Source organism: Lissotriton helveticus, chromosome 2_1, assembly GCF_964261635.1.
Source record: "Lissotriton helveticus chromosome 2_1, aLisHel1.1, whole genome shotgun sequence".
Classification (NCBI taxonomy): Eukaryota; Metazoa; Chordata; class Amphibia; order Caudata; family Salamandridae; genus Lissotriton; species Lissotriton helveticus.
The window spans coordinates 313,922,174-313,938,645 of record NC_136059.1 but is presented as its reverse complement, the minus strand read 5'-3'; the positions used below and the strand labels follow the sequence as shown (position 1 = coordinate 313,938,645).

At 44.7% G+C, this 16,472-nt stretch overlaps 1 protein-coding gene across 1 annotated transcript in view; it reads left to right on the top strand.

Moving 5' to 3' along the window:
* The window catches only part of PDZD2 (PDZ domain containing 2), a 1,063,478-nt gene that overhangs the window by 801,182 nt on the left and 245,824 nt on the right, over positions 1 to 16,472 (top strand). The window contains exon 8 of the mRNA XM_078674899.1: positions 3,734 to 3,853. Within this exon, the coding sequence (XP_078531025.1) occupies positions 3,734 to 3,853 (120 nt within the window). The remainder of the gene's footprint in view (positions 1 to 3,733; positions 3,854 to 16,472) is intronic.

The following is a 16,472-nucleotide window of genomic DNA, read 5'->3' as shown; positions in this document are numbered from 1 at the left end:
ATTTGCATATTACTGAATACGCCCAGGTGCCTCATAGATGGATCTAATTCATCCTAAAGTCACTCATGAATGTTTAGCGTGTTCATCGTTTTGCTTTGTTGCACAATCTTAATCATGTTTCCCATTTTCAGTTATTGCATGTGTTTAATGCCTTCCTCAGCTGCTTCAATTACCCATGACCACAGTTGTGTAATATTTCTTTTTTTTTCTTTTTTGCATCTGCCTTGCACCCTCTCACCTGTTTTCATCAATCATCCATATTGTGCATGTAAGTTATCAAGTGTGTTTTTCATTTCATCTCTCGCATTTGCTGCTCATGCATGTAGTTTGCAATGTATTTCCCATGCCAGGCTGTCATAAAACACTGATTGATTGTTGAGTGTGTATCTTTTGTCCGTGTACCATGAGTTATAATGCGCACAAGAAGTTGGTGCATACATTGAGTTAAGTGCACAGGGACAGTGTCTGCCTGCCTATGTACTTTCTAAAACACGTGATATTTTCATTCTGCTACTCTTCATATCCAGCACACATCCCTGGCTGTTGATATCACAGAGAGCCCGGAGTTGGGTTGTATGATGGAACAACGCATGCCTGAACCACGCGGTCTTAACCACAACCATGTCTTTATCACGCATGCCTTTACCACGTAATTTTCTGGTAAAGACATGATTGGTAAACGGACATGTGTGCTCAAGATCATACACCTCCGCCCCAGCCCTGAACACTGTCCCCTTTCCCCCACCCTGAGCCCTACAAATTAACCACATGCCCTAAAAAATATCAACCTGGCTCCAGCACCCCCACCCTCACATCTAAAAAACTGTCCCCTTCATTTGTAAAGTACCCCGACCCAGCCCCCCCCACCCTAAGGCCTAAAAGAGCCCCCAGCCCTTACAACTGTCCCTTTTCCTATGCCCTTCAGCCCTGAGCCCTAAAAACTGACCCTTACCCCTGTAAAGTACCCTGACCCAGTCTCCCCCCCCCACCCTGAGGTCTGAAACTGCCCCAGCCCTGAAAATGGTCCCTTCCCCCGCCCTGAGCCCTACAAAGTGACCCCACACCATAAAAACTACCCCAACCACAGCCCCCCCCCCTCTTGAGCCCTAAAAACTGTCCCCTACACCTGTAAAGTACCTTGACCCAGCCCCCCTTCCCTGGGCCCTAACACGGCTTCCTGCCCTATAAACAGGCCGACCCCCCTGAGCCCTAACAACTACCCCCACCCCAAAAAAGTACCCCTCAAGACCAAGCTCCACCTACATCACCGCGTCCTCTCTCGATCCTTCCTCGCCCTGTGCCCGCCGATCCATTCTGCAGCTAGACCGCGCATTGCCTTAACCACGCATATGCGCTGTTAAGGTTTATGAGTGGTTAAGGCAAGTGTGGTTCGGCTTGCGGGGAGACAGCACACGTGGCTGAGCCCGCGTTGTTATGGCCTTCAGCCCCCCCTCACCCCCATGAGTTGCCTTCACTGTGCTTGCTTGGTAGGGGCGTGGCAACTGAAACTTGATTTACACGACTGTCCACTGCTTTACCAGTGTCTGATGGGCCTGTCTAGTTTGCGCTTGAAAGTGGGGCATGCACAATGCTACTCCGTTTTGAAACTAATTCATGCTTTTATTTTGGTGGACGTAGCTCATGTTGCCATCAAATGTTACATTGGTAGGTCAGCAAGCGTATAGTAAACATCTTTTTCTGATGTTCTGGTCTCTATTAAGGGATGCTTGGTTTGTATGATTGAGACGGCGCAAACCATAATTTAGCCTTATGGTTTTGGCATGGTCTGTTCCCATGGGGAGCAGGGTCAGTACTGATTTGCATAAAACTGGCCTCTGTCTTGAGTGGGACAGTGTGAAAAACACAGGTCTTGGAACTATAGCCAGAGCGGTTGCTACTAGTATAGAATGTTTGCAAGCATTCCTGCCTTCACCTTTTCTGTGTTTAGACGTAACAGCCTAAGTGGCACAGGATATGCCCAGAAGTGGGTCCCCTCCTTGCTGTGCCACAGGACCCAAAGCATACCTCCCTGACGAGGCCCAATAAAGCTGAAACTAGTCTGGGGTTGTGTGTGATCCTTCATCTGGTGATTTGGGATGAACTGTTCCATGAGCACCAGAGTCAGTACTGATTTGCATGAGGTGGGGCTCTTTCTAGAGTGTTGTAGGAATTGATCATCAAAATGTGCCCCGGAGCAATTGCCACGAGTTTAGACTGTTTGCAAGTTTCCTGCCAATCGCCTTTTTTTGTGCTCGCGACAACTACTGTAGCCGATACAGGGTGGTCATATGGAGGTTCAGGAGGTCTCGTTCCATTAACAAACCTCTGTCCAATTCTTTGGAGGGGACCACATGGCTTTAGGAATTGTATCTGCTGCTCAAGAGATGCTGAGCAAAGGGCTCTGAGTGCAAAGCTCCCAATTTAATGGAGCTAGGAGTACTGCAGACAAACCTGTGGTGTGGGATGGAAAGTGCTTTAGCCCATTGCCAGGGCAGTGCCAGATCCCCAGAGGGAGGCAGTGAGGTGCGGCTTTGTAACACCATGTAGGACTACGGTCTGCACTAAGGGGCACATGCATCGAGACATTTTGCACTTCTTAATTTGCGAAAAATAACGAATCGCAAATTAAGAATTGCAAAATGCTATGCATCATTTTTTTCGGTATTCATTTGTGATTCGGTAAAAATCGCAATTTTTACCGAATCCCAAATAAATACCGAATTCTTAAGTTAATTTTCGCAATTCCCATTGATTCCTTTGGGCCAAAAGGCCCATAGGAGTCAATGGGAAGGCATTAGCAAATTGCGAGTGGCACTTTGAAAATTTCATGGGTGCAGGGGGGGGTCCAAAGGACCCCCCCATGCACCCCTGAAATGTATTTTTCGCATCATGTTTCACACACACATGTCCTAAGGACATGTGTGTCCGTAACATGAATGTTGAAAAAAAAGCATTTTCAGCATTTTAAACACTTTTTCCAAATTTACCGAGTGGTTCAACCACTCGGTAAATTTGACACCCTAATTGCGATTTTGCACTTTTAAAAGTAATGATGCATTGCTTTAAAGAAATCGCACATTTGCGACTTCTTAAAAGCAATCGCTATTTTAGAACTCGCAAAAATGTTACGAATTCTAAAATTGCTTCATGCATACCAAAAAGCACTTTTGGAATCGCAAACGGCCGATTTTAAGGAATCGCACCGTTTGCGACTCCAAAAATGCTTGATGCATGTGGGCCATAGAACCCCCAGCTTTCCGAGCACCTGACTGGTCGTGTCACCCTCCTTGCATTATGTACAAAGGCTGTCGTGGAAAACGACTCTCCTGTCTTTTGGGGCATTTTCTATGGGAACTGTGTTAGAACTTATGCTTAGCAAATGTAGCTCCAAGTCTGGCTTTGGATATAAGCAGGAATACATTTACCAAAACAACTTCCTTGCAGCCGCATGACCCGCGTGCCTCTTTCAATGAATTAGCAAATGGTTGTTGTGTTGTATGGTTATCTAGAAATATGAAATATAAGACTCCCCGTTCTTCCATTAAATATATTCGTGTAGGATTGCATATTAAATTGAAAAAGTGGATTATATGGATGGGGCCATTTGCCCCTTGTAGAGTCCTATCCGAATGATGTGAAATTCCAAAAGAGATGCTGAGTTCAACACAATGTGTACCTGATTGTACGATAAGTGTCATCATGTATTTGCATAACCTTGAGTGATTTCTTTCAGGACTACCATATTGTGAAGAAGACCACGCGCTCTCTGAGCACCGCTCAGGTGGAGTCTCCCTGGAGGCTGGCCCAGCCGTCCATCATCTCCAACATTGTGCTGATGAAAGGACAAGGCAAGGTGAGGCTTTCGTCAGAAGTGATGGGCATACTCAACCATGACTCTGTTACATAAGGTAGACTCCTAGGATGCAGATGTGTGGACATGTCGTGGAAGTTCACCTTGCTAGCGTCTGATTGGTTATAAATGGATGAGTGTCGCCAAAGATTAAAAGAATGTCAGAAGTGCAGCAAAATGTGCATGGTCACATCTCCAGCTGAGGTGGCTTGGCTGATTATCAACTAGTGCTGCACGCCATCAGCAGCAGCTTCATGTTGCCTTGAAAGTAGCTGAGACAAAAATTGTGATACTCATTCTGTAATTTGCTTCCATCCTAAAAACATCTATCATACTGATTATAAAACATGAGCTCACACAATATATAGATGGGCTCCCACTCTTTACTTTCCCTTTTCAGACACGCTCTGACAAGTGAACTCACCTGTAATAGGAAAATCAGGTCACCACTCACTTGTAATAGTTTATTACGAATGAGTAGTCATGTCAGAATGCCCCAGCCTCCAGGTTCCACAAAGGGAGCACTATACATTTCCTTCGAGTATGTGAGAGAAATAGTGTGCGAGTGTGACTGCCCAGAAACACACTGTGTGCACCAGAAGCGGGGACATCACGGCACTTATCTGTTATGGAGCTCTGAGCCTGATGTCGGGGTGTCTGCCCCCTCTCACGCGCAGACTCGGAGAGAAGTCTGATCACAGAGAGCAAAGTCGAAGCCCCGTGCTCCAAAGCAGTAGCACTAAGTAGCAGAACTGTTAGTAGTGGGAACACATTGCAGCAGGAAGCACCAGCCTCTTATTTTAATAAAAGGCATTGTTTCGAGGTCTACCAGCTAACAACACAGCCAGGAAAGCACCTGGCAAGAACAAACGGGATTTTTTTGCCGTGGGAGAGAGTGAACATAACGATTTGCTTGTAAAAGCAGATTGTGTTTTTTGCCCTCAAAGTGCCTATTTCATGCCTTGCCAGCGCTCATACGCTTGCTTCATTGCTGCTCCTGAGCTCTCAATTGGCCTCTACTTCAGCCACCCCTGGCTTTTTAGCCAACATAGTCCCTTCTGTGACTTTCATACAAGTAGTAGTAGCCCCATCTCGACATTCCGTGCCCTGCTAAAGGCCCAAAGCCTGCGCTTCGCGCCCATATATGGGCATGTAACTCCTGAGTGCCTTGTCCCAGGGTTAGGGCTGCTTTATCTTGGGCATAATACTTATGTTTTTTAAAGAGTCCATGGTGCCAGGTGTTTAGACATGGTTCATTTGTGGTTGGCCCCTTTGACTGCTCCCACTGTCACCCTGTTATGGGGTACGGCCAAAACCGAGCTCCAGCCAGCAGCTGACAGCAGCAGCCTCTTCCAGGCAGGTTCAGCACCTGTGGATTGAGAGCGCTTGTCCACTGTCCTCATCCACACGACAGTTGTGTGCCAGAGGCAATATTTCTACCCAGTGCTTAATTTGTGAAACAAATAAGTGCCGGGTACCAAAATCTTGCTCATGCCAGGGCCAGCACTGCCGAGTGTCAGAAATGTCAAATAATAAGGCTGTGAATCTTTATTCCACCTCATGCGTTTTTCATCCTCCACTGCATACTCCCTGCCCACTTAGCTCATTCTTATAGGTTCTATTTCATCCCTGCTTTTCCCTTTTGTCACTGGTTTTCAGTTTTTTGTATTCCTCCTTCTACACCTTTCTCTCTTGCTCTGGTTGAAAGTCAAACAATGAAAAATATGTCCTGGTCCCCAAAAAAGGCAATCGGTGTGCCCCACCTGTAACCACCAGCTCAAATTAAGCACTGCTTCTAACTACACAGAGGGTTATAAATGTCTGCACCTTCCGCGTATTCAAAACCACCCCAAGTCCCCAACTATATCATCAGATGACAGACGCTGACTGACAGCTGCCACCCAACCAACTGTATACCAAATGGGACCGTGTGGCAGCCACCCATCAGCCACCACAGACCTTTCCCTGACACTCTTTGCCAATTGCAACGCTTTGCGTCTCCCATGTGGACCCTGAGGTGCTGAGGCTGCCGGGGTGCAGGATATATACCTGGAGCTCGCTCCCCCTTGATGCTCCCATGTAGGGCCTTTGTGGGAACCAATGAAACACTTGTTTCATGATCCTGTATGCGGACCCTGCACCAGTGCAGTGTGACCCCCGACCCCAGCACACCTGACCCCTCATGCTGCATATATGTATTAGCAATTGACTGGTGAAGGGGTTTCAGAATTCGAGCAGATTCCTGGGCATTGCATGTGTTCCTGTGTATGTAGCTAGGAGCATATATATGTGTGTCTGTCTAGCATGATGTGGAGTATATCTGGCATTATGCTGGCCATGCCAGGCATGGTGCAGGAAATGCTTGCCATGATAGTAACTAGTGTTGACATATTGTTCCTGTCATTGGCTTGATACTGGCCATTTCTGACATATTGTGACTGTCAATGGGATGTGATAGCACTGTGAGGCCATCTTTCATTGGTATAATGAGTGGCAACCCAGGATTGGTGGTAGGTGTCTATAGCATCTGGTGAAGTTTCATGGCATCTTGTGGAAGCATCTGAAATGGGACAGAGAGGGCTGGCCTAGTGATACTGATCTTGGGCATGCAAGGCACTATCTTGCCTAACCGGACAGGATGAATTGAGAATATTAAAAGAAAGTAATACGCTGATATTGAGAACTTAGTGCCACATGAATCAGACATTTTTTGCATTTGCAAACAGGCCTTTTTTCAGAATTGGCCCGTTTGCAAACGCAAAAAATGCTTTTCACTTTTAAAAAACCCTATTTTGACATTCAGTAACTTGATACTGAATCGCAAAATGAGTTTGCGATTCGGTATTTGGAAGGGGTGTGTTTAGGGCGTCCCTTCCAAATACAGAATCTTAATGGTATTTAAGAATGTTTGTGACCGTGAATGCAGTTGCAAAACATTACTGGCTCTACTGACCCAGAATTTGGAGGAACAGTTTTGCCCTAAAATAGTATCCGAAAAATTGACTATAACAAAGGTACTACACAAATTGTGTGAGTAACATTTTTGTATCTATTTGTTTATGTTAGTCCTGACGAAAGCTCGATAGACCCCTCGGGCCGCAAGAGCTGAAACATGTCGACAATTAACTACCAATACTCCAAGATCCAGTAACTTGATCTGAACGCAGTATGAAAATTTTTTAATACAGTGGGATTTCACCCTACATTAAAATACTTTGGGTGCTCTTCCACCTTTTACATTTTTTTCCTTTTTTGTAAATTTTGATTTCACACTTTGTCTTCTTCATCTCTGGATACTGCACTTTAAGACCAGAGGTGCCTCTGGATGAGGCTGGCAAACCACTCATTAGAATACCCGATGATAACTGCCAAAACTACAATGTGGGGCGGAAGAAACATATAAACCGCATACCAACAAACATTGAGTTTTTGAGGGTATCCTAATATACTTCTTAGCCAATGGTCGGGAAGTGTTACAAGTGTCCGTTTTCATTCTGATTAACTTATACTCGCCCTGGGGAAAGAAACGGACCTCTAATTCCTCATCCCTCCTTGTTGATAAATTGATTGTTGCAAAACATTAGCAATTTGCCACCAAATTCAAGTTGGTGGTAACCTATTCACAAATGGGAAGGGGTTCCAACGGGACCCCTTCCCCTTTGGGAATAGTGGCAAAAACATTTTTTTTAAGAGCTGGCAGTGATTCCATAGATAACTGTCTGCTCTTAGAAAATGAAAAGAAAACTTTTCATTTTTTTTCTTTAAACGGAGCCCGTTTTCCTTTCATGAAAATGGCCTGCACTTAGAAAAAAATGCTTGCTTTATTTACAAGCATTCACAGCTATTGTGGTATGCTGACCCCAGCAGGCCACCATCCCCGTGATTTTAGCGATTCCTGGGGGTCGATTTGCGAGCCCTTGTGAATCGTCTTGGAGTTTCATACATTTGGAAAAGCGATACCTAATTGCGATTCGCTGAAAAGTGCAATTTTGTAATCGCTACTCCAAATCTTGATACATGAGGGCCTTTGTGTACTTCTAAACTATTAGAACGGCCATGGGTAATAGGTAGATTGGGTAAATGAAGAGATATTCGTAAATAAACCAGGTCAAATTTTGGAACAAAACTAATCTGTTTTCAGAATACGATAAATGAGCATTTGTTGAAAAAACGGTGTACTTGCTAAAAGTTAAAGGTTGCTGTTTTGGGCCGAGTATTTTAAGTAAATGGCTAGAAGATACTTAATGGCAATTTATTCACAAACTGGCATCTCTGGGCAAATCATTGTATTCTGAGAAAATGATAAGGTGATGTTTAGTTGCAAAATGTGTGAAGATGTAAAATAGTTTTAAAGTGATATTTTAATGGTATTTCGGTGTGTATTTGAGACACTGATTACTGTTGTGGTGTCATTTCCTCGGAAGCATTTCATCCCATATATCCATAGCCTTTTCATTAAACCTGCCTGAGCCTGCAGGGATGTGTTTGCTGACTGTAATGGTAGCTCTGCTCTTTGAGCCTTTAAGATTGATATAGCCTGAAGGAATAGCTTTGGTCTCTGAGAGCTGTGCTTTCAAGAAATGCCAAACTTTTCATTTCCTCTTCCGGCTCATTCCCAGTAGATTCCAGCAGGGCCTATGGCAGTGATCACACATTTGTTTGTTCAATTTATATCTCACAGAATTAACTTCTTTTGATCAGGTTGTGCTATTTAATAACCTTTCAGAGACATTCTATGCAGCATCCTCAATCACTGAAAATGTGTTTTTAGGTCGAAGCCCAGCAGACTGCACTGCTGTCTAGTTTTCTAAGGACATCTTGGAGACATTCAGAAAGCTTCCCTTGGAATGCATTCCACCCATTGGTTACCATTGGCTTTGCGGTTTGTGACCCACATGTCCTTGCCATTTGCTGGCTTTATTTGTTTTACACTGACCCTCTTTAATTCGTCCACACCCTTGCCCAAACTCTATTTACAGTATTCTTTCACCAATACTTAATTTCTGTAAACAGGTTTATAAATCTTGTTCTTGCCACATTTGCTTTCCATTCAAAGACAGATGTCAGATGCCAGACAGACTCTTCCATGAAGCTTGGTTTTCAGTTTTCTTTCTCTGACTTCAAAGTAAGAGGGTCTATGTGACAATGATGCTAGCTACCTGGGTGTGCTGTATGGTGTTGTTTTTGTTTTCCAGCACAAATCAAAATGTAAATGTCTGTAAATGAATTGTGCATGTATTTCAGAATACATCAGGATAAGGAATGTACAAATTAAGCCGATGTTTGAGTAATTTTGAAGTGTGGGGGAAACCAATATTTCAACGTGATTAAAGCAAACCAATACATTAGGCGATGACCGTTCCACACATTATCATTTGTGCACTCTGTACTTTTAACAGTAAAACCTGTATGTCTGTGCAAATGCAATGGTTATTTCAATTGAAGAGATGTTGTCTATAATGGCACTGTGCTACTAATACTATGCATACTCCACGTTACCCCACTCCACTCTCCTCTGCACTCTCACCACTGAACTCTACTCTACAGCACCCCATACTACGCCACTCCACTCTGCATCACTGCACTATACTCAGCACCACTCCACCCTACGCCACTTCACTCGAAGCCTCTCTACTCTACACCACTGTACTCTGCCATTGCACTCTACCCCACACTACTCTACATCACTGTACTTTTCACCTCTGCAATCTACGCTAAGCCACTATAATCTTCTCTGCTCCACAGCACTCTGCACCACTGCACTCTGACACCCTACTCTGTCACTGCACTCAACATTACTTTACTCCACTCAACACCACTCTACTCTGCACCACTGCACTCTACTCTACTGCACTCTACCCCACTACACTCTACAATACTCCACGCCACTCTAAGCTATTCTGTACCACTGCACTCTGCTACTGCATTCTACACCTTTGTACTCCACGCCATTCTGCTCTACACCTCTGCACTCTACCGTGCATCACTCCACTCTACCCTGCACCACTCCACTCTACATTGCACCACTCCACTCTGACACTTCACTCCAGCCACTCTGCTGCACTCTGTACCACTGCACTCCATGCCACTGTAATCTACTCTGCACCACTCTACTGTGGTATATAAATAAATAATACCGGATCTATTTTTGGATGAATGAATGAATAACAGATAGCTCAATAAAATAAGAGTCAAGATTCGAGGTAGTAGGAGTTTCTGCAGGTTTATTACAGCATAAGGACAGGATCAGGACAACCTGCATAGGAACAGAGGTAACAGGGCCCAGCAGGACAACTGGGGCCCAGCAGCTGCCGGGGCTTGGTCTGGGATGAGCGCGCTGACTTTTAATAACAATACATTGACTTATATACATAGCGCAACACATAGCATTACATTGCAGTAGGCGTAACAGTGGGTGGAGCAGAAGGCGTGACGCGTAGCAGTCGCGAAAGATTACAGTAAAAAGAGGTGTAACTGGGAGTATACATAGACATGTGATGCAAACGTAACAGAATATGTCATGAATGGGCGGAAACATAGGAGGGGGCTACCTAAGGAGCCGGGACCTCTAACCTAATGGTGCGCGAAAACTGGCAATGACGTGTTACTAGGAGAAGCTGGGGGCTACGAACTCTGTGCTAGGAGCAGAGACTAGAGTCTGGAGGGTCGGAGCGACATGCACCTAAACCTTATCTAGTATCTGATGTTTAGGGAACATGTTGATATAAACTAGAAGTCATGAGGGGAAAGCTAACTTGACTCTAAGACTGGACCATGCATTATTCTACATGTAGTGCGTGATGAAGAATATTAAATGACCATTAAATACAGTATTTCTCTAACGTGGAGACGAGAAGGCTAGACAATGACGGAAACTATTGATGCAGTTCAGTAGCTTAGGAATGCAGAGAGGAAGGACTGAACTGATAGCTGGAACTATAACACACTCTTGGCAGACTCAGAGGCAGAGCCGGGCTGCACCGGGCATTGCGAGGCAGGAAGTAAGTGAAGGGTCGAGGATACAGGTGGGGGCTGTATCGCTCCTCAGCGAGGCTTTCAGGAGACAGGAGCTGAATCTGTGGTCCGGGCCCTGTTGAGGCCTGGAAACGGGGACTTTATAATGGAATAACGTGCACACTGAGAAACGTGGCAACATAACTTTACATAGGCCTGATATTCGTATTATTCACGAGGACTGGAAAATGACACATCAGAGGTGGACACAACTGTAATTGCGTCAGTAATCAGACATGGGGAATAACATATGCATATTGGTCATGCACACATAACATATGATGGATGAGGCGTAGGGACACAGAACATGGCAAAATTTACTTTTCCACATTCCCTCCTTGTCACTACGTTTCCATCAGGAAACATCAATTTTCATGATACCATCTATCATTTCATACAGTACCATTTGCTCGTCTCGAATTGTCTTGGAACGGGATTTAGAACGGGGCTTGGGACTAGGAATACAAGAGGTAGCACACATGCTGCAAATCGCAGGGCCACATTGTATACAGAGGCAGCAGCTAAATATGATTGCTACTGCAATACCCAAAAAGGACAGGACTTTCCATCCCCAGGCGGAAATTATATTCCAGAACCAACCTGACCATGTCCAGGTGCCTGGATCTTGGTGTAACAGATGGGCAATTTTATGGAGTCTGGTTATAGCTGAATAAACAGACGGCGCGTTATTTGGAATGAAAATACAGCAACTAGATCCGATGACTCTACAGGCCCCGCCCCTATCGGCCAGTATGACGTCAAGGACGAGACGATTTTGCAAAACGACAAATCTCATAGCAGATTGTTCTTCGGTTAGGTTACCTAGAGCAGAGGCAGTCTCATTTACTACAGCTTCAAGGGTTCTTGTTAACCTACGGATCAGTTTACTATTCTGGACAGGTCCTACAAAGAAGAAGAAACCTTTATTGAAATCTGTATACTGTTCTAGAGTAGTTTCAGTATAATCGACAATTGGGGACTCCCTTCTATGTCTAATGTGTACTAGATGTGTGTTTCTGTGATAATCAGATGGGGCTAGGAAAACAGGTGGCAGTAGGAAGGCAATGTAACAGGTTCCCTCCCAATCGAGGGGCAGACGGACATATGCGGTCTGACCACAAATAAAATAAGAGTGATGTGAAGCTTTGAAAACAGATTTCCCACTGTCACTATACTGGATAACAGTAGTACATTCACTATGACCTACATGTACGGAACCATAACTACGGACACATAATTCGCCTTTGACAGGTAGTACTGAAATAGCAGGTAAGTCTGGAGTGGTATCAGACTGAACATTCAGGACCATGAAATTCGACGAATAATTACCTAAATTATATACTTCATTTTCTAGATCTAAACCTGTTCTGTGGGGGAAACCTTTCTTGTCTGGAAAACATGTACTGTTAAGAAAAGACATATCTGTTGAGGATGACGTTAACGTGGACCATGCTCCACACGAACCATTGTGTGAGAATGGATAAGGAAAGAGTGGCAGAACTCCTTTCGGTGTCTGGAAAGGGGGGAGTCGACCACACACCCAACAATTAGTGGCATTGCTGGTCTGGTGTGCGTAATGTAACATACGGATAAATGAGTTGTTGCGCATAGCGAGGCGGTAAGAGAGTTCATGAGGAGGCAGATCACTAAACGTGTGCTCTACCGTAGCATTAGCAGACATATTTACATGAGGAACTGGAAAATACAGATAGAACGCATAGCTGGTGCAGGAAATCATTATGCTGATGAATAATATGAAACTCAGAAAAACGATACATCTGATTGAACTTTGACTGACTCTCTCACTATGGGGGTCTATTTTATACATGTCAGAAACAGTCTAACCGTTTCACCTAGGGGAGGACTTATACAATTAAACTGACTGACTTATTTTACTAGACCTGAGCTTTAACTTATACTCCTGCTGCGGAGTTTTCTCTACCAAGGGAGGGGTTGTAATAATGTCTTGTGCGGGACAGTCCTTTAAAATAATGTCTTGACAGTCTTTCGAATCTTGGGAATCCTTGGAAATGTTTTTAGAAGCTGGTTTCAGTCCTTTAAAAAGTTTAACATGGGACAGGTGGATCCATCCTTTTCTGCCTTCCAACTTGACGGCTGTACGGGTGGTGAGGAGGACCTGACGTGGCTCCTTCCAACGTGGTTCCAGCGGACTTGATCTGTCAAAATTTCTGATCATCACCAAGGAGCCTGGAACGATCTCGTGCGGTGCCACCTCGGTATTGTCTGGAAATGCGGCAGCAACCTGTGAACGACATGAGTTGAGGGCAGACATCAAGGAAGCTAGGTAATCTGTCAGCATATTACATGAAACATCGGTAATACTTCGGGGTCTAGGAGTACCCCACATGTTAGGGGGGCGGCCGAATACGACCTCATACGGGGATAGACCTGATCTGGAATGTGCGACCATGCGCATATAAAACAGGGCGACTGGCAGAGCTACTAGCCAGTCCACACCTTTTTCTTTACAGACTTTAGCAATGCGGATTTTCAGGGTCTGATTATGTCTCTCTACGAGACCGGCTGCTTCAGGATGGCGTACACAATGGAACTTCCACTGGTACCCTAACAACAGGGAAACGTGCTTCATTAACTCTGAGGAGAATGGCTGACCGTTATCAGAATATACGACTCTAGGGAGTCCATATCTAGGGAAGAATTCACGAACCAACTGCTTGGCAGTGGTCGCGGCTGTGTAATCTGGGACTGGATATGCTTCTGTCCACCTGGACAAAGCGCATACAACTACAAGGACATACTTGAAACCTCGACATCGCTCCATCTGAATATAATCCATCTGGAGGACCTCAAAAGGGTGGTCAGGGGGCTGGAAACCACCTTGTTCCACCGGGACACTTTTACCTGGATTAAACTGACAACATATCATACAGGTACGGACTTTCTGCTTGGCTGCAGCTCGTAAATGCTTGTTGAACCAAATGTTCTGAATACTGTCTAACATAGCTTTTTCTCCTAAATGGGCTGGACTATGTGCGGTATTGATAATGACTTGAACCATAGAATCGGGGAGAAACCATGTGGCTCTACCCTTCGTTAACCATCCTTGATCTGTCTGGACCCCTCCTTGTTCGGACCATTTCTTGATTTCATCGGGAGTAGCATGTAACTGGATATCTATGACATCTTGCGTAGGGTCCTTAACTGTCATGCATGTAATCGGATCTGGAGTATATGTCATGTTAACTGGAATGTCTGGAGTCTGTGCTGTAAGCTTGGCTGTGCGATCTGCTAGATCATTACCTTGGGAAATAATGTCAGTGACTTTCGTATGTGCTTTGCATTTCATGATAGCAATAGATGTCGGTAAATGTATGGCATCTAACAGGGCTTGAATAAGGAGACCATGCTGAATCTTGGTTCCATGAGAAGTCATGAAACCTCTCTCCTGCCAGAGCACTCCGAAGTCGTGTACAACTCCGAATGCATAACGTGAATCTGTGTAAACATTAACTTTCAGGTTCTTGGCATGTATACAGGCTTGTGTCAGAGCGACTAGCTCTGCTGCTTGAGCGGACAGGGTATCAATACGGTGTGTTTCAATAACTTCGGTGTCAGTAGTTACTGCATACGCGGCGACTAGTTCTCCTGTACTAGTTCTCATACATGAACCATCCACATAAAGTGTCAAGTCGGGATCTGGTAACGGAATGTCTGTCAGGTCTTGTCTTGGCTTTGTCGTAATGTTGACTACTTCCACACAGTCATGTGGGTCAGGATTTGAACTAACTGATGGTAACAGTGTAGCAGGATTCAGGACGTTGCAGCGTCTAATTTCTATGTGTGGCTGGAACAGTGTCAATTCATAACCTGTTAAACGTGCAATTGTCAAGTGCTGTGTTTGTGTTCGATTTAAAAGAACTTCTACTGAATGTGGAACTTGTACTGTCAGGGAATGCCCTAAAACTATGGAATCACTTTGTCTGATAGCTAGTGCTGTGGCTGCAACTGACTTGAGGCACGCAGGCAACGCCTGGGCGACTGGATCTAATGTGCTCGAAAAATAAGCACAGGGCTTGTATTGTCCTGCTTGATCTTGTGTGAGAACAGATAATGCTGTACCTTCGCGTTCAGTAACGAAAAGTGTAAAAGGCTTACTGTAGTTCGGTGTAGCTAGAACTGGAGCTTGACATAGGGCTTTCTTTAACTCGTTGAAACTAAGTGTATGTTCAGATGTCCAAGGGAGGACAGTCGATACGGCTGCCTCCTGTGTCGTTAACTGTATCAGTGGCTTGGCTAGAAATGCATACTGGGGAATCCATTGTCTACAATAAGAAGTGAGGCCGATAAAGGCACGTACCTCCTTCTGGGTTCTGGGCTGGGGAAGACTCGCTATTAACTGGATACGGTCTGGTGTCAACTGCCTACCCCTCTTGGACAGCAAGTGTCCTAAGTATACCACTTGCTGGACACAGAATTGAAGCTTCGAAGGTGACACCTTGTGCCCCATCTCGGCTAGAAAATACAGAACTGTAAGGGATGCTCGCTCGCAGGCACGTTCAGAACGGGCTGTGATCAGTAGATCATCGACATACTGGAGCAGGGCAGTGTCAGTTGGCATGTGAATGTTGTCTAGTTGTCTCTTGAGTGCTTGACTGTAAATACTAGGACTTTCTGTGAAACCTTGAGGAGCGCGTGTAAACATATAGCTCCTTCCATTTAAACAAAATCCGAAAAGAAACTGGCTGTCTGGATGAATCGGAACACTAAAAAATGCATTCTTGAGGTCTATGACAGTGAAAAACATGGCTTCGGAATCAATGGCTGTTAACAGGGAAGAGATGTCTGGGACAACTGGATACTGAGGAATAATACATTTATTAAGCTCTCGTAAATCAATCACTAATCGATATACTGGGGGTGCATTTGGATCAGTACGTTTCATGACTGGAATGATCGGAGAATTACATACATTGGAGTCAGTTTCTACAACTACTCCTTGAGCCATGAGCTCGTCAATAATTTTGGATAAGGCTGCTACAGCCTCAGGTGGCAATCTGTACTGTCTGATTCGTGGTAACACTACACCTGGCTTGAGAGTCACACGATGGGGTGTGATTTGCATGTAACCTACATCAGTTGGACCTTGCGCCCATAAATGCTGTGGAACTTTAGACAATCTTGAATCAAAATCTCGTAATACATAGTGACCCTTGAAGTCACGTAGGAACAGACGTATTCCCTCTGGGGAGCAGCAAATAACTGCACCTAATTCTTTCAGTGTCTTAATGCCTAATAGATTTTCTGGACATGACTTAGTAAGTAACAGATCAGTAGTACGGGACAATGGACCTACTTCTAGAATGACTGGCTTTGATATCTCATTAACTATTGGCTTTCCTGAAAATCCAAGGGAAACATTTCTTGAGCCTGAGAGCGGAGCCCCTGGAACTTCGGCATGACTAATTGTGGTCCTACTTGCCCCTGTATCGATCAAAAACTTTCTATCTTTCCCTAATACTTGACTGTGAACATAGGGACCTTCTTGATCTACAGGTATCTCGATGAGAGGCAAGCCTACCTCCCTCTCTAGGCTGTTTCATGAATATGACTGGTACTCTGGATACTC